Here is a 26,919-nt window from a genome sequence, read left to right as displayed (position 1 = left end):
TGGAGAAGCCCCACGGTTTGGAAAAATAAGTTTTTTTTTTTCTTTCCTTTTTTTTTTTTTTTTTTTTAAATGGCCTGCAAATTGAAGCGTGGACACAGACTGATCAAGTCAATATTGCTGTGTTTGCTTGTTTGTCTCGTGACGCCGAGGTCCAGACCGAGTGGGCCCCCCCCCCAAGGGAGGCCATGGCAAAGCAAAGGCACCAATCCTGACATCGCTGGGCTCTGGCTGGCCCCTCTGCCTGGCTTCACCCAGCTCTAGGCAATGCCACCGGCTGGGTCAAGGCTCTCCCAATCCTGATTTAGGGTGCTGCAAGGCATTCCCTTGACCCTCACTGTGTGGCCGCCTCATCTCCATGTTGAGTTTTCCCACAGAGGGGACCAAATCTCCGGTTTGGCCCACATTTGCTGCATTTTACTACCAAGTGCTTTAGGGCAGGGCTTCTCGCTTCACTTGGCAGCGGCCCCAGCACAGCGAGGCCATGAGCCCCGTCCTGGCGTAACCCTACAGGGAAACTTCGCCTGAGCAAACTGGAGCCCAGCCAGCACGCCTGAGCCCTCCCCAAATCACCCAGGGGCCCCTCTCGAGGCTGAGCTCCCTCCCGCTGCGAGGCCGCTCGGGTTGGGAGCAGCGACTGCAGCACCAGCCTCACGCTGCACGTGGGGCCAGGTATCAGGGAGCCCAAAGCTTTTGCAATTTCCTCTTTAGAAAAGAAATTTCAGCTTGGGTTGAATGAGGCAGCATCGCTTGCAGGGTGCCAGGAGGAAGGGATGGGGGCCACTGGGAGCAGGCATAGGCATCCTGCATGTATGTGCATGCAGAGCCCCCCTGTGCTATGCTCCCCATAGTTTGGAGGGGTATTTAAAGACAACCAAAGTCAATCCCATGCCTGTTAGTGTTTAATAGTAATTATTATTATTAATAGTGCCCTCAATAATATGCATTAATTTTTGGTCAGCCCTGAAATGGTCAGGCAGTTGGACTAGGTGATTTTTGAAAGTCCCTTCCAACTGAACTGTTCTGCTCTACTCTATTTTCTCACCACTCGTAATAATAATAATAAAGCCAAACCTCTTAGAAGAGCTTAGAGCAGCCCCGTGTCTGCACACGGCTTTTTGGTTTTGCACCTAGAGATGCTGAGAGTGGCCCAAGGAGAGGCCGAGTGTTTTTGCCAGGACCAGGCAAGGTCGTGCCAGAGGGCACAGGTACCAGCACCAGCAAGATCATGAACGGGAAATGCCAGTTCGGCCCCCCCCCCCCCCCACTTCCTCTGATGCTTTGTGCACCAACACAGGACAGCAGGAGAGTCACTGGGTGCCACAAGCACCCCACCAGGGACAGACATCCCCTCTTCTGCTCTGCCTCGTGCTGCTTTACAGGACGCAGCGTTTTGGCTGTTGATTAACTCGCATATTTGGGCAAAAATAGCTCATGCTTTCTGCTCGCCCTTGGTCCTTGCAGCCACCCTCGTGCCACCCCTCTGTTGTTAGAGCTCTTGCAGCAGCCCAGCATGAGAAATACTTGCTTTCATTTCCTGCTTTTGCTGCTTTGGGATGTGTTTTTTTTTTTTTTTCCCCTCTCCAGAAGCTTGCATTCCCCTCACCCTCCACAAAAGCCAATGTGGGACGTTAAAAATAGGAACAAGTGACACAGCTGAAATGCATTGCATTAGCCTGGCACTGTTTTCAAATACCACTCGGCCAGCTCCAATCCACCAACAGGGCACGTGCCTTGCTGAAACCAGAGCAGGCGGATGCCTGTGACAGCACCGCTTGCATTGCCCACCCCAGGGAGCTTCGGAAAGGCCTGGGCACCGGCAGCTCCGGCCAGATTTTGGGAACAGCCTGGTGCCCCACCACATCTCCAGTCCTGGTGGGAGCTGAGCACCCTGCCCAGGCTGAGACCCTGGGAGAAGGTGAGAAAAATCAGGGCTCCCCCTCCAACCACATGTTCCTTTCCAAAACAAGCACGGGCTCAGAGAGATGCCAGCACCCAGCAGCAATGCTAGAGGACAAATGCAAGCAGCAGCTCGCCTGTTAATGCGGCTGCAGAGGAGGAAGGAGAAGCTGCTGTGGGCACCACCAAGCTTGGCCGTGTCCCCTCTCCACACCGGCCGCTGTTGCATTGCTGCGGGCTGGGTGCATGCAGGAGAGATCCCGCAGCCCCACGCACACCCGCTGCCTCCCATTTATTTCATTTTTAGCACCACCTCGTGGCAGCGAGACCTGCCTGTTTGCTTCTCCTGCTGCAAGGGCCCTACCGTGCAAATCCCAGCCCCTTCCCGGCATGCAGCAAACCCCTACCTGCCAGCCACAGCTTCGCTCTTCAGCTTCTCATCAGACTGGGACAGCGCAGAGGTGTTCGATAAGGCTGCAAAACGCTTTGCAAGATGAATGTTGCCTCTTGAAACCGTTCCCAAACACCGCGGCAAATCCAACCGGATTGATCCAGGTGGGATCAGTCAAGCCCAGAGCTGCAGCTTTCCCAGGACACAGACTGGGCTCGGGAGCAGAGCAGCTCCCAGGGACTTGGGAACTTTCTGGGGCTTCAAAGGAAACGTGTCCAGACCCCAGCACAGCACACCTAGACCACATTCCCACCTCCCCTTCCCAGGCCCCTCATCCACAGGGCTTCACTCAACTCACACCAGCTTCTTTTCTGCTATTTCGCACAGCACAGCTGCTCCTCAGACAAGGAGAGCGCTGCCTGAACTTTATTATCTTTATATACTCCAACCCCACCAGAAGTTCAGTCCCACCGACCACCAGCCCTCCTGCAATCAGGCAAAACGGGCTCAGCAGGGGGAAATCTCAACCCACACAGCCCCAGCTGTGCAGGGCTGCCTTTCATCCACTGCCTGCCCCCCAGCCGCGGGGGATGCTGTGTGCAGCAGGCACCCTGGCAGCGCTCCCGGGGCTGCCTTTCAAGGAGTCCTTTCACTGCTGCCAGGGACAGCCCGGCCCCAGGGAGCGTGCACAGGGTGGGCAAAAGGAGAAACCCTGCCCCCAGCTCTGGTGGGGAGGAGGGTTCGGATGCTCCTGGGATGCTGCACCCTGGCAGTGAGCAGGGGCTCGGTGATGGAGGTGATGGGAGATTTGCACCGTGGGTGTGATGGAAAGACAAGCGTCCCCATGGCCAGCCTTTCTAGGGGGGCGTCTGTGCACCCCCAGAGCACAGCATCAGCTGCGACTCTAAATCCCAGTCTAGACCCAGCTCTTTTCCAGCGTCTCCACTTGTAGTCGGGCACTGATTTTTGGACAAAAGGCCAGAAGCATTCTCTTGCTCCCCAGCGTTTCCCCATCCAGCTCCGCTCGCCCCAGGTTGCCAGAGAGCGGTGGGCACCATGCCCTGGTGTTGCAGGGGAGCCCTAGGAAACCATGCCGAAAGGTTAAATGCCTCTGTGCTGCAGCAAAACCGGGTGAAGCAGCATCTTATAAACAGTGTCTGCACCTGCCTCCATTGTCTGCACCTTGGCTGAGCAGGCACGGTTTTAAATAAGTCATTTTCCTTGGAGCAGCCACACGATGGTGGCCGAGACGAGGAGCTGGAGCAGAGCTGCCTGCGGGAGTGGGGTTGATCCTCCCGAGGGCTTAAAGCCCACCCGGAGATGTTCCAGCTGTGTTCGCAGGAGCAGGGCTGGTTGCACACCTCTGTCCTCTGGTGGGGCAGCGCGGAGAGGGCAGAGCAGCCGGCACTGCCCCAGCTCAGGCGGATGGATGGATGGATGGACGGACAGACAGATGGATGGATGGGTGGATGGACGGACGGATGGGTGGATGTACGGATGGGTGGACGGACGGACGGATGGGTGGGTGGATGGATGGATAGATGGGTGGGTGGATGGATGGACGGACAGATGGATGCGCACGCATTTATTGATAAATACACCGGACACACGCTACAAGAAAATCAAGCGGAGCCATGACTGGACACAAACTGCAAACCTTCATGTGGGTGTGGGGAGCGGCAGGGACCTCCCTCCCTACTGGCTGAACGGAGATGTGAACCTGGGGTGATGCCTTCACTGCCACGGGGCTTCTCAAGACATGGCCAAGCTCTGGCAACGAATCCTCCCCACCTCGTTGCCTTTTCCCTTGGCCACCTCCCTGCGTCCTCACCGAGAGGGGCCACGGGCAGTTTTTTGGGGGGGACATGCCTTCCTTGGAGCCCTGGTGGAGGGTGAGAGAGGAGGAAGGAGCCACTCGGCAAGAGCTGGCGTGGAGGGGGCTTTGCAGGAAGGGTGGTGGGAAGGGGCCTCAGGAGAGGGAGTTGAGCAGGCGCCTGTAGATGAAGCCCAGCTTCTCCCGCAGCGCCAGGAAGGTGGGCCGCTCCTCCGTGTTGCCGCTCCAGCACTCCAGCATGATGCTGTAGATCTCAGGGGGGCAGGAGCTGGGCCGGGGGAGGCGGTAGCCCCTGGTGATTTGCCGTACGGTTTCTTGGTTCGTCATTCCTGCAAGGAAGGAGAAGATTCCCCTCACTCTAACGGCGCCAGAGGACACCCCGATGGTGTCCCCTGACCTGCAATGGGCCAAGATGTCAAGCAGTGCTGCTACAAAATGGCATCAGCCACAGGCTCAGCATGGGATGGATCATCCAGCCCACAGCACCTTCCAGCCCCCTGGGTCGTGCACCCCCTCTGCCAGCACCAAAAATCCCTCTAAGCAATCCCCAAAGTGAACAATCTCATGACACAGGAGGTGTTTCCAGCTCCACTGTGGAAGGAAAAGCTGCTTGGAGTGCAGATGGAGCGGTGCTGGAGGGGCCCACCAGCCCTACCTTCGTAGGGGATCTGCCCGTAGGTGAAGACTTCATAGAGCAGGATCCCGTAGGACCAGACGTCGGACTTGAGGGAGTAGGTGCGGTAGTTGGCTGCCTCTGGGGCCGTCCACTTCACCGGGATTTTGGTGCTGCTGCTGGTGGAGTAGATGTCATCCTGGAAAGGAATGGGAGAACGGTTTTGAGGGACTGAATGCGGAATGCAGCCGCTGCTTTTGGGGTCTTGCTGGGGTTGTGGTTTAGAGAAGGGGCAGCAGAGGCTGGCTGCAACCTGGGGCAGCTCGGTGGCCTGCAGATCCTGCTGACTGACCTTGAGGAGCCGGGCCAGCCCAAAATCGGCGATTTTGCAGGTGAGTTCCTCTCCCACCAGGATGTTTCTGGCCGCCAAGTCCCGGTGGACAATGTGCTTCTCCTCCAGGTACCTCATCCCATCCGCCACTTGGCAGGCGATGTTGAGCAGGTGGGAGGTGCCCAGGGACTTCCCTTCAGGACCTGTTAACCGAAATGACCCAGGCATTTGGGGCAATCTAGCCACATCTATTTTAGGTGTCCTGGTTTGGGAGAAGACCCTGCGCTGGCAGTATGGGACCCGTTATTCCAGGGGGAGGTGAAGAACCTTAAATCTGAGGTCCCATCTAACCAGAGGTAACCATCCAACCCAACCACTCCCAGCGCAGGTGGCATTGCCCAAACACAACCGAGGGGTTTCTGGTGGGACACCAAAGGGATGACACCAGACTGTGTCTTCCAGTCTTGGGGTCACCCAGGACCTCCTCCACCAAGCACCTAAGGATTGCTCTGCATTATGGCTGACAACAGGACAAGGACAGAGCTTGTTCTCTCTTGTTCTCTCCTCACTTGAGTTTGTAGGGCCACCTGGAGCCCTTCTGGCCCAGAGGCCCACTCCCCATGCTGCCACCAGTGGCACTCACTGTTGAGGTAGCTGTGGAGGTTGCCTTTCCGCATGAGCTCAGTTATGATGTACACGGGCTCATCCAGCGAACAGACAGCATGCAGCTGGATCAGCTTCTCGTGCCTCAAGCGCTTCAGGTTCTGGATCTCCTTGGTGAAGTCTTCTGCCTTCATGTCAGCTGGGGGTGGAAAGCCGGCGCGGCCATCATGAGCCACTTTCTCACCCAGACACTGGGTGCTCAGCACCACTAATTTGGGATGAGGACCTTCCCCCGCCTGCAGCCCACCCCTGTTTTCAGGGCTGATACCTGCCCACCCAGCACCTCCGATCCAAACACCCGTGAGATGTTTCCCACGGGGCTTTGGATCCCATTTTCAGCGTCATTGTTCCACTGGGACTTATCACAAACCCGTCTGAATTAACTTAGCTTAATTTGACTTATCAATTATCACAAGCCCACTGGACTGAGCCATTTTGTAGAGGCGCAGCCCACACTTGGCTGGATCCACAGACCAGCGGCTACTTGCCAGCTCGGAAACAAAAGGGGGGTGAATGTTGTGTCAGTGCCCGAGAGACCCCATAGACCACCACCGACGTCCTCTCCCCCACGCACCTTTGATGATCTTGATGGCCACCGGCACGGAGTTCCTCCACAGCCCTTCCCACACCTCTCCGAAGTAGCCCTCGCCCAGCTTCCTCCGCAGGGTGAACTCCCAGCGCGGGCGCTCCCAGCCGTCCCTCTCGGGGGGGGTCTGCGGAAGGGGCACGGCATGCTCGGACCCGCCGGGACCTGCGGCACGGCCAGCACCAGCTCTCGGTGCCGGTGGCAGCGCCCCGGGCACAGTGTAATAGTGGCCAAGTGCTCCGTGGGGGCACAAAGCGCGGGGCAGCCTCTGCTGGGGGCACGGCGTGCACGGGGACTGCATAAATATCAGGAATTTGAGGTGTTCAAATCCCCCTCATCACCCCGCAAAGTGGCTTTTCTCTCTGTCCACCGCTAAATAAAAGTGACTAAATGAATATCGTTGCATGCGGTGGCTGATCGAGACTTCAGGTCATTAAGCATTTCTTTTATCTGATGCCTTTCTATCTCACTCTCAAATTATTCACGTTTAATTGTTATTTCTTAGCCACAATTGGTGAATGTATTTCTAATCTTCTAATCAGGAAGTAAGCTGGTAATTTGGGATTGGTATCGCAGTTGGATTTATGAGTGCCACGGTAATTAGCATGAAAACCATGTAAAAGCAATATGGTTTTATTATATTCTCAAAAAACTTGGAAGCACAGCTATTTCCTGACTCAGTATCGAAGGGACTTGTAGCAACGTGGTTTCTAGTCTTTGTCATGGAGCAAACATTTCAGAAAAGCTTGTGCATTTTGGCTGGACAAAAAGCCAGGGTAGGGCAGCTATACATACACATAAATAACACCTTCACCCTTAACATGGCCAATAAAGCAAAGCTGACAGCTGAATTAATGGTGTATCTAAATTTTTAGTTTAACAGAGCTCAGATCCCAAAGGGATAGGCATTATTTCTATTTTTCCTTTTTTTTTTTTCCTTTCCTTTCCTCTCTTCCCACTCTGGAAGTCTTCTAGGCAAAAAGTAACTAAATAAGTTAAATCTGCCAGGCACCTGCCAGCAAAAAAAAACCCCAGCAGATGTACCCAGCTCGGCCAAAAGGAGATTAAAAAATCCGGGGAAGGGGGCGGATGGCAGCGGCAGGAGCCGGTACGCACTGTGGGGCTGCACGGCTGCAGCAAGGGGCTCTGGATGACCTTCCAGTTCTCGGTGTAGAAGGCGAGGAGCTCCTCCATGTCGGGGAAGGGGTGCCCCTTCTGGATGTACAGGCTGCCCCCGGGGCTCTTGCAGATGCGGAAATGGCTGACTTTGGCGTGGTTACGCACTGTAGGGAGCCCAGGAGGGGGAAATCTCAGCTCCTGCCCGCGTCCCGCTGAACCCCTCCGCTCCCACTCCCAGGCTCTTGAATTCCCCCTAAAGCAACCCAGCTCGCCCCGGAGCTTTGCGCCCCCTCCTTCCCCCAGCTCCCGGCTCAGCAGGCTCCTGGCAGTGGGTGGCTTTGGACCGGGGAGGCGATGCTTTGGCAGAGGAACTCATTCCCCATGCAAACGAGCTGCTCAGAGAGCACCTGAGTTCACCGAGGTCGATGAATCAGAAGCGGCTGTACCTGCGGAAGGCACGCCGCGGCGTGGGGACTCTGGGGACGTGGGGCTTGCCAGGAATTTCTGGGAGATGTTTGGTTTGGAGAGGAGCAGAGGGGAGCAATGCTGCCTGGGCTGAACCTCCCAGGGAGCTGCCCAGGCCCTGGCAACCCGGAGTGGCAGCGTGCTTTTAGACAATCCTCGGATGACAAAAGCCACTGGAATGAAATTCCGGGAGTTAGGGCTGCAAAACTGTCATTAAACCGCGGTAAACTGTTCGTGGCTTTCGTACCCTTGGCAGGAGCAAGGCACTTTCCTTTTGCCACGGTCCTCCAGCACTCCACGCCTGCACCCATTAGCTCTCCCCCTGCCTTTAGGAAGCAGTTAGCTCCTTTCAACAAGAAACTTTAAACGTATTTCCACATTTTTCTGCCCCTGTGCTGGCTGAGCCGGGAGCTGCTCCCGGGAATGGCCTGGCTCCTTTCCCTGTGCTCATTTCCTCTGGGTAATTGCCCCAAAATTACCTGAGAGAGAGTACTCGCCCTTGTTGCTCTCGCTGTCCCGGACGAGGAAGGAGCCGTGCTGGTTGGGAGGCGAGAGGAGGAGCTGCTCAGCCTCGCTGCGGCTGATCTTGCTGAAATACCAGCTGGGGGGAGAGCAGAGGCCGGTCAGAGCCAGGCCAGGGCCCCCCCAGGGCCAAGGACCTGGTCCCTGACCCCCAGGGCCAAGGGCCAGGGCAGGATGCAGCGGGGTTATGCACGCACAGGGTTCACACAGCCAGGGCTGCAGCAGTCCCCAGAGCTCCAGCACCCTTACCCAGCCCCAGCTGAGCCAGGGGAAGGGAGCAGCCCCCCCCAGCTTGCTCATCCTCCGAGCAGCCACCTCCCGAGTGGCACAGAGCCTGTAAACACCTCTGCCCTCGTGCACTGTGGCCAGCCTGCACCCGGGGCTGCTTCATTTCCTTGCTTTCATGGGTACTTGTTGCATTTTAGCACAATTTCCTAAATTTCCTAACTTCAAACCATTTCCTTGTTGTTTTTGTTTGTTTGTTTGTTTGTTTTTATCTTCAGTGCTTGGCAGAAGGCATCTTTCACCCCTCTCCAAGTAAAACGAATTTCCAGCTTATCCTCTGCACGCACCAAGGCAGGGATATGGGCTGCGTTATCTTCCTTCCAAGCTCAGAAAACAGCAAAATTAGGAATTTCTGTCTCTTTTTGTGGGGCTGCACCCACCTGCCCTGCCAGGGGAGCAGGAGCTCCCTGCAGTGCTCGACCTGCAGCTCACAAGGAGCTCTCGGAGCCCTCCAACCCATGTCTCACCCACGCAGACCTCTCCCGGCTGCAGCGGCACGGTATGACAGCAATGCTGAGCCAAGACGGGGAGGACCCAGCCAACCCCCCCCCCTCCTTTTCATGCCACGAAATCCCCCGGCAAGAAAAGGCAGGTTGGCAGCTCGGGCCCAACGCCCGCGTGACGCATGCGAGCCCGGGGAAGAGGCTGCTTCGTTCAGCCCAACGCGGCCGGGACGTGCAAAGCCCGAGGTTTCGTCATTAGCCGGGATCCCCGGCGTCTGGGAAGCCGTGCAGGAAATTATACGTGATGGCTTTACTGCAGCTGAACAAATTACCACCCAGCTGCAACCTGCGGCTCCGGAGAGTCTGTGTGCCCAGGGCTCGCTCCGGCTGCAAAGCCACGCACGTCGGCTGCTCACTGGCCCCGTGGCATCGTCCTCGCCCCCATCCCCGGGATGGGCTCCCACAAACATGGACAGACCCACGGGCACAGACCCGTGCTCAGTCTCAGCCTGCTGAACGGTTCTCTGCAACGGGAGCGCAGCGCGGAGCTGAACCCCAGGTTCTCGACAGCGTGGTCCTAAATCTCGCCGATTTGCCCCAAAGCGCAGGCAGAGCGGGGAGGGAGGGTCTTTCCCATCCCGCTGGCTGCAGGCTGTGCCCCTGCCCCTGCTTTCCTTTACCCCCAGCTGGGGGGCAGCGGGAGCCTGCATGGTGATGACCTCCGCCTGCATCCCCACCGCTGAGCACCACTCAGGACCCCGTGCAGGGGAGCAGCAGCCTCTCAGGGCGCTTTGCCTGGCGTGTCGGGACCGGGCTGTCTCGTGCAAGGACAAGCCCAGGTTTTCCCCAGCTGGGAGAGGGCTGGGAGGCTAACCCAGCTCTGTGCGGGTGGGAGAGGCGGCGACAGGGAAGGAACCCCAGGTCCTGGGTGCATGAGAACAGCCCAGGCACAGCTTGGTCTTAAAAAGCTTCAGGCTTCCCCGGCGGGTCTCAACCCGAACCATTTCTCCCCATGTTCCCGGGCTCTTTAGAGCCGGCGGGGCTCAGACGCAGCTCCTGGCAGCTTCCCCAGCTCCATCCCTTCCTGCTGCCTCCCCAGGAATGCAGGGAGAGAGGCAGAGGAGCTGGAGCAAGCGGTGACCCGCTCTTTCGGCACCGCAGCTACCCCCGTGCACATCTCCTCCTGGTCCACCCGGTCCCTTGCCAGGGTTTGACACCAGGGAAGGGGAACCGGCATCGCTACCCCTGCTGCGTCCCCACGCACCGAACACCTCCACCCCACTAATATCGCTCTCAGGAGCAGGAAAACCTCCTCGATGGGTCCCACGGCAGCCCTGTAAAAGCTGGGGACGAGGAGTTTGTGCTCCTGCTACCTTTCCCCACGGGGCCACCCTGCCACCCGCCACGGACACGCGTCGGGGCCCGATCCCCGGGTACTTACGGCCGGTGAGCGGAGGAGCCCTGGCTGAGGTTGGCCACGTAGGCGGCGGGGACGTAACCCATGGCCGGTTCCCCCAGCAGCCTCCGGGCTAAGACATACTCTCCTTCTTCTCTGAGGACACGCAGTTTGTCCCCTGCGCTTATGCTCAGTTCGTCTGCACTGCGGGCTGTGAAAGCGTATAAAGCGATAAAGAGAGAGGACTTTGGGATGAAGGAAACCGAGCTGGGCTCCGAGTGCAGCGAAACAGAATCGGAACCAAAGTACCCCAGCGAGCAGCTATCCGGGCCGGAGCGGGGCCACAGCTTGTTCCAGAAGGATGTCAAGAAGGTCAAACGCTTGCGGACAAACTGCTCCATCCCCGGAGGGGGACGTGGTGCCCGGCCGCCGCCGCTCTCCTTTTCCTATGTCCTTCGGGAAGCCGGAGGAAGGGGCGCGCTGGGGTTCATCCCGCCGGCCCCGGGCCCCGCGCGTGCCGGCAGCTCGCCGCCTTCGTCCCGACCGGCGTGTGCGTCTGGGTGCCCGGCGCCGCCAAGTTCCTATTTGTGAAAGTGAAACTGGTCGGGCTGGTGGGGTGGCTGCTGGGGTGGGTGCGCGGGCGGGACGCGGCTGCAGGCGGCAGCCCCGGCGCGCACCTGCGGGCACATCTGGCAGACCGGCACAGCTGGAGCTGCGGCGCAGCCGGGAAGGAGAAAGGCTTCTCCCTCTCTCTTTTTTTTTTTTTTTTTTTTTCCTTTTTAATTATTATTTTAACGCCTGCTCTCACGCTCGTTGCCGGAGCGCAGCTCTCTGCTTCTGTAAGCAGCTCTTGTGATGAAGTGGCAGGCTCCGGTTAATAGTCTCGGGCTGTGGGAGGGTGTTTTTGTTTTCTAGAGGAAAATAATTGCATCCACAAATGTGCAAGGGTTAAAAAGAATTAGGGAAATAACCTAGAAGAGACCTGAAGTGGTTTGGGTGTTTGATGGGGGAACGTTGTGGGGTTTTGCACACCAGAACCCTTCTCCCTTGGGTCCGCATTGGCCTCCAAGCATCACCCCGCTGAAGCATTCCCCTCTTCCCATTGATTTCCCTTTCTCATTACAAGGGATTTCCAAGGAATCCGCTTCCCAGATCCCTCAGGATCTTGCCCAGCCTGTGGCAAGGATGGGACCCCCCCCCCCAGCACCCGCTGGCCATCATCGGCCACAGCACCAGCATCAGCCCCAGGCACTCGCGTACCCCCTGCAGCCAAGCCCTCACCCACAGCCTCGTGTGGCCGATTTGCACACCCATGGCACCAACAGCCCCGCTCACAGCCGGACACAAACACACAGCAAAGCCCCTGCCAACCCCCAGCAGCTGCAGAAGGATGGATTTACACCTCACATAAGGGTAGCACACTTTAAGCTGCCTGCAACACTCTTCTCTGCTGAGAAATCCCAACTGCGGCCCCCCCAAGTCGCCCCTGCGTGGGTTTTGTCACTTAAATGTTTCATCTAATTAGGGGAGGTTTGTGCTCGGTGCGAGCTACTCCCCCAGGAACTCAGCTCCTGCCCCTGAGCCTGTTATTTTGATCCTCCCCTGCTGTAATTGCTGCAGATAGCTCGCTTTGGGTGTGCAACTGGGTTTTCAAAGCAACTTGGAAAAAAAAAGGAACATTTATTGTAGTGGGTCCAAGCTGAGGACTGCTACTTCAGTCAGGCCCTGAAGCAGCCTCTTCCCAGGTGGGGCTGTGCCATACGACTTCGAAGTCTCCACCTGAATGGCTTTGGGGATTTTTCACACTCTTGGTGGCACACACAGACATTTAATTTCTCTGTGTATTTTTCCCACTTGAGAAAAACAGAGGATGGTGGACAAAAAGGGTCTGCAACTCCAGTGGGGGAAAAATCAGCGGCCGTCCTCCCCTCTGTTGTCCTTCAGCAGCACTTTTGACAAGCCTGCTCCTCACGTCATGCTCCATGGGGAAGGAAATGGGCTGCCTCCTTATGCATTTAGAGATTATCTGATCAGATCGAGCACCAAACGTTTATGCCTTGCTGTTTTGAATGGGGACTTGGTAAACTTGTGGTTTGCAGAAGGAGACTGGAGTCTGATTTACCTTTATTGACCTCTGCCGGATTAGACTCTCTAGTGGTACGACCGATAGACGAGTGCAGCTGATTTATAACACACAAGGCTTTGGACCTTGATTTGCACCTAAATGAAAGAGTACTTCAAAATGACAAACATCCCTGAGGACTAAATACTGCCTCCGAGCCGAGCTCAGCAGACATGCATAGCACACACTCATCACTGCAAACCTCCGTCTACACAGCACACGCACGCACGGCTCCGAGTCCCACGCCAGGAACCAGCTGATAAATCACCACCTTTTTCAGTATCTTTTTTATTTTTCTATTAAGTTCCAGGAGCATCCCTGCTGCTTTGAATCCCTTTCGTACTATAACACACCTAAAAACAGAGGAGAAAAAAAAGCATATCCGTAAAAAGTTTTTGATCCTTGCACTGGGGGAAGAAAGGTGGGAGGACAGAGGAAAAGTGAAAAAGGTAAGGACGGCACAGATCCCTAATGGGTCAAGTATTTTCTCTCGGTCCCTGTGGTTGGTTTTCACAGATGTATTAAAACCAACCTGCCCACGGATTTGTGGCTATGGCGAGCACACAGGGACCTTAGCTCTAGCACCACTAAAAAGCACCTCCAAAGAGCAAGGAAACCAGAAGACCTGTTCTGTGGAGCTGGTTACAGACTCCTGGTTTGGTTGCAGAGCACCTAGGAGCAATAAACACAAACAGCACTTTGCATTCATCAATGTGTCAAACGCTGCACATCATGTTCTTCCGCACTAATTGACGGAAACCAGCAGCTCCCCCCCTCCACTAACGAGGGTGCCCATTACATCTAATTATCCGAGGTTCTGTTCCAGGTCCTGTTACGTTTACACTCAAAACACATCTTCCAGCGAAGAGCCTTTTGGGAGGAAAAAAAAAAAAAGGGAGAGAAACATCAATCTAATTAAAACCCTCGGACAGGCAGAAACTTGGAGAATGTGGTTCATGTTTGAGCGCTGGGCACATAACAGGAGGTCACTCGCAGGGTAATATAACTCAGGACGTGCCACTTGTTACCAAACAGATGGCACAGAACGGTGGCTGATCTCAGCAAGTTTTTTTTGTTGTTGTTGTTGTTTTGTTTTTTGTTTTGTTGTTTTTTTTTTTTTTTTAAACCCCACCCGGATTTCTCCAGATGCTTCCTGGCACAAGGGCTCGGAGACAGCGCGTTTGAGAGAGGTTGTGCTTCATCGTGAACCTCAATCGGGTGCCCAGGGACATTGCAGAGGAGGGCGGTGGATGACGATGGGGTGCGTGGGAAGAGAAGGGCACGACAGTGACACTGAAGCAGCCTCGGCTATCCTCCATTTCCTGGGGACGTGTGGCAGAAGGTGGCATCTCGGCAGACTGCTGCTCTGCCACCATCACACAGGGCAAGTGCCAGAGCCCGTCTCAGAGGCTGACGAGCAGAGGAGGTCTGGGAGATGGAGGGCTCGGAGCAGTAAGTGCAGGGGCTCAATGCAGGCAAAAGTACGGTCGTCCTGGGACGGAGGCGGTGCAGGAGACAGGAGAGGAGGCAGAGCATCGCGGGGGCTCGTGGGTTGCTCTTTCGGAGCCCTCTGGGAGTGGGTTGGGCTGGCTGGTGGAGAGCAGGAGTGCAGGTCACTGGGCACCTGCAATGGTGTAGGAAAACAGAAAAACTCCATGGGAGGCAGCTGGAGGCCGAGCTCACCACTGGTACAGTGCCTGGCATGCCTGGGGTATGCATGACTGCAGTATAAAACCAGCAGTAATCCTTTAAAACCACACAGACACTTTTCAGGGACCCTGTGGACCCTACAGTACTCTTCAAGGATCTGCAAACGATGTCAAGGAAAAGCCAATTTACACGGGTCACACTGCAACCAATGGTTGTCAAATTTCTAACGGGGACCAATGTTTGGCCAGTAAATCTATAAGAATCCACATACCAAACCAGGCTGGAAATGGCATGGCCAGCCTACAGGCTTCCCCTTCTGTTTTCCACTGTGATTATCAGCACAGACCAGGCTTTGCTTGCCCTCTCCTGTAATGTGACTTCCAGAGGATGCTCCTCCTAGCACAGACTGCCTGGCAAAGCAATGCTTCTGCATAACTCCTCTGCTCTTGTCCCTAGAGTAATCATTTGCAACATGTAAAAACTATTAAATGCCTCCTCCAGACTGGCAGGTGCCAGCAAATTGTTTATCCTCTCCTCCACAGCTGCAGGGATATCTATAGGAAGTGGTAAAGGATCTCAGCCTGTGCTCACCGTGACCCTGAGCACAGGGAACCAGAGGTCTTGCAGACCACAGCTGAGCAGCGGCAGGAGTCCCCGCGCTGAGCGGTGCTTACAGCAGTCCTGCTCCCTTGGCTGGAGCTGAGCAAACAGAGGACTGGTGCTTTCGGGAGAGAGTGACTCGGGGGGGAAATCTCTGTCAATATGTAAGCAAATAATGGATTGCTCCACCTACCCAGGTGTCCTCGTTACCCTGAGGAGGAACCAGTCCACCTACTCCATCGCTACGCTTTCTGATATCTCTTCCCCACAAAAGGAGGCTGTTGGATTTGGGGCTGTGGTATTAAGCGTTGCTAGAAGAAATCTACCCGGAGTCCCAGAGAACAGACCTCAGACACCTCACCCAGTCCACCTCGTCCATCCTATACTTATGTCTTTCCCCATCTTTGCCAAACCAGTTCTTAAAAGACCTCCAGGAATGGATATGCCACAAGGTCCCCAGACAACCCATTCCAGTGAGTCACTAATCATTACTGTTAGAAATGGTGTCTAACCTGCTGCATTTAAGCACATTACCTCTTGTCCCATTCACCACTGGATTGCTCCATCCCTTTCTGCAGTCTCTTCTGTAGGTGAAGACTGCTCGGGTGTCCCACCACATCCTCCTGGAGGACCCCAGCCCAGAACAAACACACTTACCTTGTACAAAGAGGCAACACGGTCATCTTTTCCTCCATTTGTCTCCAGTCTTCTTCCCCTGTCCATACGTGCTGGTGTTCCTGTGGTGCCACCTCAGCTGGCTCTCTAGGACATTCACCTGGTGGGGATATAAAACCAGCAGCTCTAGGAGGAGTCTGCACTATTGCACAGACAATCTGTAACTTGTTCCAGTAAAACAAAAAAGTGTCAGCTCAAGTCAATCTCACTGAGCCTCGAACTTGCATTTCACCCTGCAGTTGTGGAGGTCTGAGCTCACAGAGCTCGACTCCATCTCCTCTCCCAGCTCTACCTCCTCTGTACCTGTCAGCTCCCTTTGGTCAGATGGTTGCTTGTGGCTCTGGAGGGCACAGAAGCTGCAGAGAGCTAAATCCTGCTCCAGACTCCACAGAAGACAAATATCAAAGCACACAGTTTTACCTGTTTCCGTAGGGAAGCAACTGTCTTCTCCAGTTCACCCACAAGGGACTCGAGATTCTTTCTGGAAGAAGAGCTTGGAGAAGGGACCTCATTTCTGGGGAGAGGGATAAAAAGTGAAAGGGATTACAGAAACATTGACTTCCTGGATTACAGAATCGTTCTGCCTTCTCCAACATCAGCCTCCAAATAATAAACGGGGCGCAGAAGAGCCCAACTACCAGCTTTGCCTGCCAAGGGAGGTCAGTTAAACAGCCACTTATGGTGTCACTGATGTGCCCAGATATTTGAACAGCAGAGTCATGCTCTGTGCTAAAGTGTCAGAGGACTTTGATCAAGCTCAGCACTGACTTACTGAAACTCTCCAGGCCTCAGTGCAGAATGCCAATGTTAAAGGCCCGAATGGAGTAAGTTATTAAAAATTCTCTTATACTTCAGAACAGAAACAAAAAAAGGGGCAATACTGCACCTGGGGAAGGCAGGCTTATGCTTGGCAGGGTTTTCTTCTGGGTAGCTGAATCCAGGAGACCTCTTGCTTCGGAAGCGCTGAGAAAGCGCCCTGAATTGCCCACGTGTCTGGCAGTCTTGGGAAGGAAAGGAAAGGGTGCATGAGCACTCGTCTTTAATGAACCATTCATCCTGAAGTGATGTGTGAACAAGTCAGTGCTGCTCTCCTTCCCCACCCACCCTTGGTGCCTCTCTTACAGCAGAGTGAAGGAGACAGCAAAGGTGCATAACAGGGCGTGCACCACGCGGGGATTCCCGTGTCTTGGGAGAACATCTGTAGCCAGAATATAGCACAAAGAGACCACGGCAGGATGTGCGCTTTAATGGAGGAGCTTTACAGGCTCCCAAATGTGTTTGTTCGGCTATATGTGGTGGATATCACCATGCCTACACCCTATTTCAGTCTCACCCCCCTAAGCACGAGCTATCAGCTGCCGCCAGACACAGAAGCACTGAACTCGGTGGACCCTTGGCCAAATCCATCGCAGCTATTCTCCTCGCCTAACACTTCATTCTCATGGTGCACCATGAAACCAGCTCCTGACATTTCACACAAAGAGATGGCACTGGGTGATGCCCCCCAGGGCCATCAGCCTCCTTCCCACCTTCGCAGCAGTCCTGCCAGAAGCGCAGGTCCACCGCGGGAATCTCCTCGCAGCCAACCATGCCCTGGGGGTACGACGCCACCCGGAAGACGTCTCTCTGCAGCTGCTGGATGTGGTCGCTGTTGTCACAGATGACACGAGCGAGGGACGCCTGCCTGATCTGAGTCAGCTGCGCCGGCGTGAAGACTCCAGGATTCTCATACCAAAACCTGCAGTGGGTGGTAATCACAGCGTGACTCAGGAGTAGAAGAGGACAGGCAGTGAGGCTGGGAGAGGGAGAAGAGTTCCTCTACATCTGCGTGGCTGCACTGAGACCACTGAAAGGGGCTTTTATTCGGTTGTCAGACGACTGTAAAGCCACGAACCCCCATGAGCTGCTGGCCAGATCTGAGTGCCACCACCCCACACATACAGCCCCTTGCAGGAGAATCCCAAGCTCCAAAGAGCTCTGCTGCAGCAGGCTGGGAGATGTGTGGGTGGGTCTGCAGTGTTCCTGCCCTAAGTGCATCATCAGGCCAAGAAGGCTCTCACTTGCACAAGGAGCGAACGGGAAATTTGCTCCTATGGATATTTTCAGCATTTTGAGGAGACAACGGACACATCCTCAGTGGTGTCCAGTGTCCTGTGGAAAGGGAATTGTTAAATCATGAAAGGACACACTGACAGTAACTGTGGCAAGTCCTCCCTCAAATACCGGGCAGAGGAAACCCTGCCTAGTATCATAAAAGAAGCAACAGTCAAAAATGACAGGTTCTGTTGTTACCTCAAAGGGGGCAAATGTCCTCAAATAGAATACCAAAGACTTTAGGTTGACTCTGATGACTATACCTGTCTCCATGCCTCAGCCTGCTGAACTGTGTTGTTAACAAGCACATCAGCGTTGGTCCAACTCTGGTACCAGGGACAAGATCCTCCACCATCAGTGCTGGAAACAGGTCAATGTTTTTGGTAGTTCCATATAAGCTGAGGAATAAAATATATATTTTAAAAAAAATCATTTAGAGACTATCAAAGAGTGGAGACAAATCTGATCCCATTGTAGGAATTTGTATGCCAGGAACTCATCTGGGCAATATTTCTAATGGTCTTATCTAAAAGGAAATGGGATAAAGGTCTGTCCTGGAAAGAGTAAGCTAATGGTAGCCAGTGCAGATAGAAGGCAGTTTAGTCTCACTGGAAAACAGCTCTAAGGCTCAATCTGCTCCCAAACTACACCACACCAGTGCCTGATGACAACTCACTCAGAACCAGCCTGATCACTCAGAAAGACCTGATTTATCTTACCCTGTTCTTAAACCACAGTTATTAACTTATCCTAATATCTGTGGGCAGTGATATCTGGGAGGTTATTTAAGGGGTGTTCTGGCAAGAGCAGACACTTTTCACTGACTGATCTGCAGCAATTCTGATGCTTCCAAGTCCAAGCTGCAGTACCTCCTGAGCTTTTCCCTGATCTCCAAGTTCTTTATCTCATTTCTGAGGTCCTCAAATTCCTGTGCAGACGAGAGGTTGCAGAAGACCCTGAAGTCATTGTACGGTGGGATGCCGTGGTCTCGTCCTCGCTGGATGTTGATAGCGGCCAAGTCCAGTGAGACGGAGTGTGCCATGGAGAAGAGTTTCTCTGTCAGCTCCATGTTGAGGAGTTCGGAGGGGACCCGCATCTTCCCAGGAACCCCAAAGAGCCCGCGGAGGAGGGGGTCGATCCCACCCTCCTGCGTGATCCTGAAAGGGGAGAAGAAGGCCTTGTGCAGGGGGACGTGGCCATGGCGGATGGGCTGGAAGGTTTCATTCAGCCGGTACAGGATGGGGTTGATCAAAGTGTGCCCGAAGCGGAAGGCAGCGGTGGCAAAGGCGTTGAGAATCCCTGCGTTGACGTTGGGGTCGTAGCCTTTGTACTCACCCAGCATCTTCATCCCAGCTTCCCCGAGGATCTTAGGCAGCCAGTGGGCATAGGTGATATGCTGCATCTGGGCACCCACAATCTTCCGCGCCTCGTGATACAGGAGGTCTCCGTCCCAGTGGGGATTGAGGGTCGAGAGCTCCATGGCGATGCGGTTGTGCTCCCTGAACCACAGGGTGTGCATGGCCGTGAGGCCCAGCTGCTCGTTGGCACGGTGGTCTCCCGCCAGGAAGCACGGCACGGGGCTCTCGTTCTCATCCCGCATGCACTCGGTGGGTGGCCCCACGGCAAAGGGAAGGAGAGGCTTCCCCGAGCCGGGCACGACCTGCCCTTGCTTCAGCAACCCTTTCTGGCTGCTGAGATCCCGCAGTTCCCTCGATTCCTGCTCTGTGCTGCCGTACACGTTGGAGGCATCGATGTAGGAGGTCAAGTGGTTGATCTGCTCCCTGGCGTAGACGGAGTTCATCAGCAACGAGGTCATCCCGCTGCCGCACACGGGGCTGGAGCGGACGAAGAACATGCAGCGCCCGTTCCTCACGCGGGGATCGTTGGCGGGGATGAGGACGGAGAAGCACGGCGGGTCGTTGCTGCACACCTGGCTGCAGGGCGCCCCGTCCGAGAAGCGGGACATGCTGATGGCTGCCACCGTCTGGTCCATGTCGTGGTCCAGGAACTGGCCCCACTGCATCAGCATGTGCGTGAACTGCTCGTCAGGGGTGACGGTCTCGGTCCCGACCATGGCGGTGGAGACGAGGCGGGGTAAAGGAAGGGGCAGGTCCCTGGCGTCTTCTGATAAGGAAAACCCCCGGGGGAGGTTAAATCCATTCTGGTAGGCAGGTTTGAGGAGCCGCTGGAAGGCCGTGAGGGACGCACCCCACATCGGGTGCTGGAGGTTGTTGCAAGAGCCGTCGTGGGTCCGGTACTTCTTGTGGAAGCAGATATCCGAGCAGTTTGGGGTACGGCGGTGAGCAGAGCAGCCCGACAGGTTTGCGATCATGTTCAGGTAGTGAGGAGACACCAAGTCATTGTAACGATAACCTGGGAAGGAAAACAAAGAGCACCACATCAGACCACAGCCGGTTCCTGCTGTCCCACGTAAGGGTGCTGCCTGAAACCTGCTGCTGGGATCCTCAGGATGGGCACGGGGAGGCCGTATCTCAGTGTGGTGTCGCTACGTAATTTACAGAAAGTCTGGAAGCACAGGATTATATCAGACCCACAGAGAAGGAGGGAAAATAGTTTAGTACAAACCACGCAGAGATGGAAACCAGAAGCGCTGTGGCTGGCATGCCAAACAGCTGGGGTGATCTTCTGCAGTTAGCTCTGGGTTTATTTCCCATCTCTATGGGTTATTGCCGCAACCTCGAGCATCCCTGATGAGCCCAATTCTACGTGACGAGCAGCAGGGAAGCTGTGGGTGACTGCCAGGGCGCTGCACAGAGCGAAAAGCGCTGAATAATGCTGCGCTGTGCGGATGCTGGCGGGGAGCGAGGAGGAAGGCTGGCGGTCCGACGAGCCCGGACCAGCCCTGCAGTTCCTCGCAGCCTGGAGCGGATCCAAGCAGGTAAAAGTATTTACAGGCCCAAACATACGTGCCTGCTGACTAACACGTATAGGTAGAAACATGCAGCGGATGGGAACGTCTGATGGGTACAAAGGAAGACCCAGCTAGCGAACTTCGGAGCCCCGCTGCTGGATGCTTGGACCTCGCTGGGGACCTTTGGGCAGCAATGTGGTGCATTGCTTTGTTGCTTGCTATCCTGCTTTGATAAAAGGAACCGGGGAGGCTGGAACTGGCCCAAGTTTGCAGCTCAAAGGTCAAAGTACTAAAAGTGAGATCACAGAGAGGAAAGGCAGAAGTGAAATCCCCATCCTCTGTTACAGCACCCAAATACTCCAGGGTTTTCGGTATTTTTCTTGTTGCCACTTGGAGGGCAGGAATCACCTCTGCCCAGGCTGCTGAGGAACTGAAACTCAGATCCACAAAGTCACTCAGATGCCTGACCCCCTTTTTTTTAGGGCTGAGAAAGGTAGACGGGTAAATATTTGTAAATATTAGGGTCTTCATAGCCAATTGGGAGATCTTTAGCAAAATGGGGAACCGAATCACTTTCATGAATACCAGGTTGGTACAGCAACCACAAGAACAGCCCCTGGCTGTTATGAAAACCATTAGATGTTAGAAAGAATTGTGACCCAGACAGCACATTTCTTGACATAATCACAATTAATCTAGACTCTTGGTAGAACATTACACTTTCTAAACTTTCTAGATACCTACACATTGTTCTTTCAATTTAATCCTACTCACATGGTTAAGAAGGGAAATGAAATCTCTCCTACCTGTGACATTCACGTCCACAATTAAGCCTTGTTGCACGTGTTCCTGAATCAGCTGCAAGGTCCTTTCAAAGATCTCACCTGCCCTGGCTGTTTCAATGGTGTAGGGGTCCCGGGGGTAACGGAAGAGAGCCAGCAAGTCATTGGGTGTCTTGGGGCGTCTGTTTCAAGGAATTAGAAGAGATGCAGGAACATTAAAATAAATACACTGTGTTCAGAGCAGTGAGACTGCAGGAATCAGGCTCTAAGCCTGGTCTGGTGATTGACCCCCAAAACTAGTGCATATGAATGTGGTTTGCCTGAATGTTACAGATGATTACAGAAGAGATATTTCCCCCCAGGAAAATACACGTATTTAATTTCCTCAGTATCTCTCTTTTTTTTTTTTTCCTGCTATATAGTAATTTATTTTTTAATAGCTGAAACTCTGAGGTTTTGGGCTTAATACAAAGTGTTTATTTTTTCATCAAAACATATGTTGGGATGGAAGAGGAAGGAATTGTCATTCTCTCAGAAGTCTTTTTTCATTACGGAAATGGTAAGAAGGATTATATTAGTGTTTTTCTTCTCCCTACACAAAGTCAATTGCATTTATAATATGACTGCTCTTTTTTTTTTCTATGCATTGTCTCTGGAGCCAACTCCAGCTGACAAAATGCACGTAGCAGATATATGTGACATAAGAAGTGGTATTAGTATATCAGATTTTTCCAGGACCCCAAATGCCTTCTAGCACATCCTTACATCTACGTGGTATAGCTTCAACCTCCAATTTCTGAAACAGTGCCGTAGCTTTCATTTGCGGATTGTCAACAATAAAATGAGATTTCAGAAAGCTTAATTCAGTGCTCCTTATCTCATTTCTGCTTCACGCCTCACTTCTTGGCCCTTCATGCACTTACTTGCTGAACAGCTCAGTACGTGTTGAATTGATGGCATAGTCCACGCTGCTGATAGCTTCCCGTATGGAGGTGGCTACAAACGTGTCACCGCTGCGACCGACATCTGTGGCTTTCCAAAGCACATAGAGAAAATAAAAAATTCTACATTTATTTTGATATTAATTTGTTGTCCAAACTCAAAAAAATCTGCATATGAGAACAGGTACCATAGTAACTCCACTGCAGGTCAAATTCCATTTGCATTTGCAATTTAAATACCATGCAACCATGATTTTTTTAATTTTTTTTTTAAACAGATATTCTGAAGAAGAAATTAACTGACTCAAAAAAAGTGATTTTTCCAGGTGGCGGCTGTGGAACACGCATTCAGAATCTGTTCCTGTACAGCTGTGCAAATAAATACCAGTTTTGGTTGGTGGTTAAAGTGGAAAAAGAAAATGTACAAATCACAGCGGGTTAACCCCCCCAAAATGCATTTACATCCCACAAAAGAAACTTCTAAAATTCATGAAATTCATTTGAAAGCATTGCTTCTACATTCATTTTCCATTTGTGGAACACTTCTAATTTAATTTAAGTTCAAATTTAGTATTAGCACGTCAACCACATCATTTTAAAACAAAAATGAAAGCTGTTGTTTGAATACCTTCAGAAGTAAACAAAAATTCTTGAAAGATGACTACAGAATGTATTTTTTTGAGCCAGGGCCATTTTCACAGCAAAGCAAACCAGTTCTCATTTGACTACTGGTATATGCAATGGGCAGCTGGAAAATGAGGTAGGAATCAAGAATAAATCACAGAAATTATCTTTCGAATAATTTCAAGCAACAAAGAAATTTCAGATTATCTCGGTTCCTTGCATACCGACCCAGTATAGAAAATGCTATTAAATTCACCTAATAAGCTCCTCAGTATTCATGATGGTCACTCCTGTGTGCTTGAGAAAAGGTCTCCACTTAAATTTTTAACCTTATTGCCGGCCTTTTATTTTTTCTTCCTTATCAGTTCTTCCTCACCCTCTAAGAAGCACAATGGCCGCACTTGACCTCTGCTTTGACTAGCGGAGGAGTGCTGCTCTTCTTTATTCATTACAGTTTCCCTAATGCGCAGAGCAGTTGCTTGAAAACCCGAGACTTATTTCCCATCCCTAAGGGACGCAGGGAATGTTTCAACCCCCGTATTTGCAGTGACAGTGTTGTTCTCACTCCCCATCCCCTGGTGTGTGAGGTTACGGTCAGACGCTGACTGGTGAGCGTGCTGGCACATTTTAATAAGTTTCTCCCCCTCAGCAGAGGCAGGAACTCCAGGCACGCTGACAGCTCACTGCAGCATGAGACAAAGCCGGTGGTTTAGGACAACACCTTGTGCTCTGTGTTGAGCAACTGCAGCTCAGCTGAGGCAGCAGCGAGGAGGTGCATGGCTTTGAGCACGCCTGTGGGTGACCTGCGTGCAAAGAAGCTAAGGAAATAAGAGTGTTTTCCCTTCAAATTGCAGCCATGACGATGCCATAGCCCCTGCTTGCACGAGAGCAAGAGGAGGCTCCAAAGGACCACCAGGAGATACACTACCGGTGATGGTGAGCTGCATGGCGCTGGAGGTGAAGCCGAAGGGGTTTCTCGCTATGCACTCGTATCTGCCCTGGTCAGCCACACCGAGGTCTTGAATGGAAAGGGTCCCGTCGTGGCTGATGTGGAACTTGCCGCTCTCGGTGATCTGAATCCCTTCCTGTTGCACCGTCAAAAGACAGAAAAGGTATCAGTGGGTGGAAAGCTTCCATCAGCCCAACCTTCAGCAACCCCACAGATGGCTGCGATGAGCTAACGCGGCCACCAGATGTTAGCATTGCTCTTCCAGAGGAACCAGAAAGCCATCCAAGGGCAGCTGCTCCTGCCTGGAGCCACAGCAAAGACCTCCTTGCTCAGCTCCCTCACCCCAGTCTGCCCCCAGGCGCTCGCTGCAGGGCGCACACACAGCACCGTTTCCCTGCACTTCATACAGACAGCCTGGCACAGAAGTTCTGTGGCACGTAACTAAGTCTAAATGTCTGCAGTTTGGGGGCAACCTGAAACTGATGGATTTTTGCTGGCTTTCAACTGCAGATGCCAATTTTTGCTGGCTCTGTGCAGCATCACTGATCAAAGCGCTGCAGAAGGCAGCACGCTCAGCCCCACCTCTCAACCTGCCCGGTGGCACAAGTGGCTCCAGCTTTACTTCTTTATTCTCTGATTTCTTAATACCTTTCTGCTACCCTGGCCCAACCTAAAACTTACTGTGCTGCCCTCCCAGACTCTTTCCTTCTGCTCCACTGTTGGCTGGAGCCCAAGGCAAGCTGCAGGTCACCTCCCACCAGACCTCTGCAGGGTAAATGAGGCTCAAGCATTTTCCCCTGTGATTTGTTCCATGCCTGACTGTGCTCACAGCCAGGGCAGGTCCCAGTGAAGGTCACAGGTGTGATATGCCACAGCAGGAAAAAGTCTGAAGAGCTCCATCTAATGAATTCTTCAAAAGAGCAGCCAGACTGCAGCATGATTGTGAGGGATCATGGCTTTGCCCCACCAAAGCTGGAGCCAGCCAGCATCATCCAGTTCCACCAGTGGGAATCCTGGAAATAAGGACAAACTACTTAGGAAAAAATCAGTTTTCAGTTATTTCCAGGAATAGTCAATCAAGCATTTCTAACATCCTGGAAGGTCACTGGCTTCAAGTTACTTGTTTGGAAGGAAGAGCAAGAGAAAGCAGGCATGTGCACTGCGAGGCTTCAAGCCTGAGAAACCATTTCAGACCATTTAACAGCACAAATCAGTGGAAGTGTTGGTCCTTACAGCGAATGCGGTTTCTTCCCTGTGCATTGCAGAAACTGATTTAACTAGTTCAGGTGGGAGAGTTTAACGAGAGAGCTGCTGAGCCTTCCTCAGCCACGTTGAGTGGTGTCGCCTCTTACTTTGACCCAGGTTATGGTGGGCCGCGGGTCCCCTTGGGCAGCGCAGGTGATCGCGACGTCCTGGCCGGTCTCTGCCACCACGTCTTGGGGGGGATGAAGGAACACGGGGATCACTGTGGGACACAGGAAAAAAAAAGTTACAAGCACAATAAACACAAAGAAAAACAAGTCTGTGTGCAAAACGTGTCACTGTTGAGAGCACAGAGTTGCTGGGCTCCTTTTGCTGTTGCAAGGGCTCTTCGAAGAGCGTCAGAAGATGCACATTCTTTGTCCCTACACCAAGTCCTCCATCATTTACATCCATTACTTTCTACTCCCGTGTGTCTTTGTTTGGTGCAATTATATTGGAACGTATTAGGCTCTCTGTCATTTAAAACCTTTTATTATTAAAGGACTTTCTAGGAAAGATGCTCTAGCTGAAATGCTGATTGTGGATTGATTCAGGGATTATTGGATGAGGTTGTCTGGGAAGTGTTAGGCCAGATTAAGGAATTACATTGATCTTGCTGGTCTTAAAATATTCTGTGAATTCTTTCTTTGAAGCATTACTAATTTCATGCTTCTAGTTTCCTTCCATCCAGTCTACCATTACCAAAATTCTGTCATGCTTGTGAAAGAGCAAGGGCATTTGCTTGTTTCAAAAGATTATTTATATGGGAATAAAAAACAAAATGAAAACACGAGGGCATTCCTGTGTGACTTCTGTTTTTACAAAGGCTTGATTTTAGAATACCTAAATTTAGGGTTGAACCTATGGCCTTGTAGCTAATGTTTAAGATAAATGTATCTGGAGCCAGAGTTAAATCTTGCTGAGGAGTAATCAGTTTTTTGTTGTTGTTTTGTTTTGCAGAATACTTAATTAAAAAAAAAAGAAAAAGGAATGTCACAATTTATTCTGTAGGAAAGCAAAATTAAAAAAAAAAAGAATTACTAAGAATTTAATTAATACAATTTTTGTAAATTCTCCAACAAAAGTCTTGTTTCCTTTTCTTTACCAAAAAACGTTTTCTTAGTAAAAACTCCCAAACACATTAAAGGTCTCCCTTTTTCACCCAAACTGGTCCGATAACAGAGCTCATCTGATGGGCGTTAAAGGTCACCTCTGCTCACAGAACCCTGCCTTAGTTTTTATGCAACCGATACAATCCCTTCTCCCATTCACTGGCCACCCCAGATGATTTCATTCCCACGATTATACTCTTTCTAGACAACTAGACAAACTTTCAAGTAAGGAAAAGCGAAGCAGCTTCTTCCAATTTGCAAATCTTGGCACTAGGGAAACCTCTTTAAAGTTTCCCACCAACAGATTGAGCTCTCATGGCTAGACGTCCGCCTCCTGGCAAAAGCAAACTCCCATCCCGCAAGCATCAGGGCAAATCCCTGCCTTGTCAGAAACTGTTATTTACCAAAACATTAACTTAACGAGTTAAGGTTTGCCAGCCCTTATTTCTCACAACCTCCAGCTCCCGGCAGCTTACCTCTGGGGGTCACGGAGAGCTGCACGGGGAGGGTCCTCACCCCGATGGCACTGATGGCATGGCACTCGTACTGGCCTTCGTCGTGCAGCGCGACCCTCATCACCCGCAGGGTTCCCGTGGAGAGGATGCTGTGCCTCCGGTCATTTGGCAACGGCCCACCTGACGGAACAAGCAGAGAAATTTGTTAATTGGCAGTGATGGGGAGAGAAATCTCACAGCAGGTATCTGCGTGAGAG

At 52.7% G+C, this 26,919-nt stretch overlaps 2 protein-coding genes across 3 annotated transcripts in view; both read right to left on the bottom strand.

The window, feature by feature from the left end:
* Window positions 1-3,923: 3,923 nt before the first annotated feature.
* Window positions 3,924-11,284, bottom strand: LOC118248833 (tyrosine-protein kinase Srms-like). Of its 2 annotated transcripts, none has more exons than XM_050714092.1 (9): window positions 11,222-11,284; window positions 10,590-11,125; window positions 8,378-8,499; window positions 7,431-7,597; window positions 6,303-6,441; window positions 5,709-5,867; window positions 5,087-5,268; window positions 4,777-4,933; window positions 3,924-4,450 (listed from the first exon to the last, which is right to left on the bottom strand). In XM_050714092.1, exons 2-9 carry the CDS (start codon window positions 10,943-10,945, stop codon window positions 4,257-4,259), a joined length of 1,476 nt encoding a protein of 491 aa, XP_050570049.1. In that variant the 5' UTR covers window positions 10,946-11,125; window positions 11,222-11,284; the 3' UTR covers window positions 3,924-4,256. The 2 variants fall into 2 exon arrangements, with proteins under 2 accessions (XP_050570049.1, XP_035404097.1); XM_035548204.2 differs by lacking the exon at window positions 11,222-11,284 and having other exon boundaries at window positions 10,590-10,755; window positions 10,854-10,981.
* A 1,900-nt stretch (window positions 11,285-13,184) lies between these two features.
* LOC118248839 (peroxidasin homolog) overlaps window positions 13,185-26,919 on the bottom strand; it is a 43,587-nt gene continuing 29,852 nt past the window's right edge. The window contains exons 12-23 of the mRNA XM_035548215.2: window positions 26,684-26,842; window positions 25,206-25,318; window positions 23,833-23,989; window positions 22,263-22,371; window positions 21,364-21,521; window positions 18,555-20,058; window positions 17,949-18,083; window positions 17,121-17,329; window positions 16,478-16,592; window positions 16,012-16,105; window positions 15,574-15,691; window positions 13,185-14,290 (exon numbers count right to left, since the gene is read on the bottom strand). Of these exons, the coding sequence (XP_035404108.1) occupies window positions 15,596-15,691; window positions 16,012-16,105; window positions 16,478-16,592; window positions 17,121-17,329; window positions 17,949-18,083; window positions 18,555-20,058; window positions 21,364-21,521; window positions 22,263-22,371; window positions 23,833-23,989; window positions 25,206-25,318; window positions 26,684-26,842 (2,849 nt within the window). The 3' untranslated portion in view covers window positions 13,185-14,290; window positions 15,574-15,595. The remainder of the gene's footprint in view (window positions 14,291-15,573; window positions 15,692-16,011; window positions 16,106-16,477; window positions 16,593-17,120; window positions 17,330-17,948; window positions 18,084-18,554; window positions 20,059-21,363; window positions 21,522-22,262; window positions 22,372-23,832; window positions 23,990-25,205; window positions 25,319-26,683; window positions 26,843-26,919) is intronic.

The sequence above is a fragment of the Cygnus atratus genome, chromosome 16 (assembly GCF_013377495.2).
Source record: "Cygnus atratus isolate AKBS03 ecotype Queensland, Australia chromosome 16, CAtr_DNAZoo_HiC_assembly, whole genome shotgun sequence".
NCBI lineage: Eukaryota > Metazoa > Chordata > Aves > Anseriformes > Anatidae > Cygnus > Cygnus atratus.
This window is presented reverse-complemented; position numbering and strand designations above follow the sequence as displayed.

Excerpts from the sequence above, each read along its gene's own strand:
- LOC118248833 (XM_050714092.1), bottom strand. The coding sequence starts at position 10,945 with ATGGAGCAGTTTGTCCGCAAGCGTTTGACCTTCTTGACATCCTTCTGG. Across the intron at positions 7,598-8,377 it reads GGGCGAGTACTCTCTCTCAG|TGCGTAACCACGCCAAAGTC; the intron begins GTAATTTTGGGG and ends GGCTCCCTACAG. Across the intron at positions 4,934-5,086 it reads GGCTGGCCCGGCTCCTCAAG|GATGACATCTACTCCACCAG; the intron begins GTCAGTCAGCAG and ends ATTCCTTTCCAG.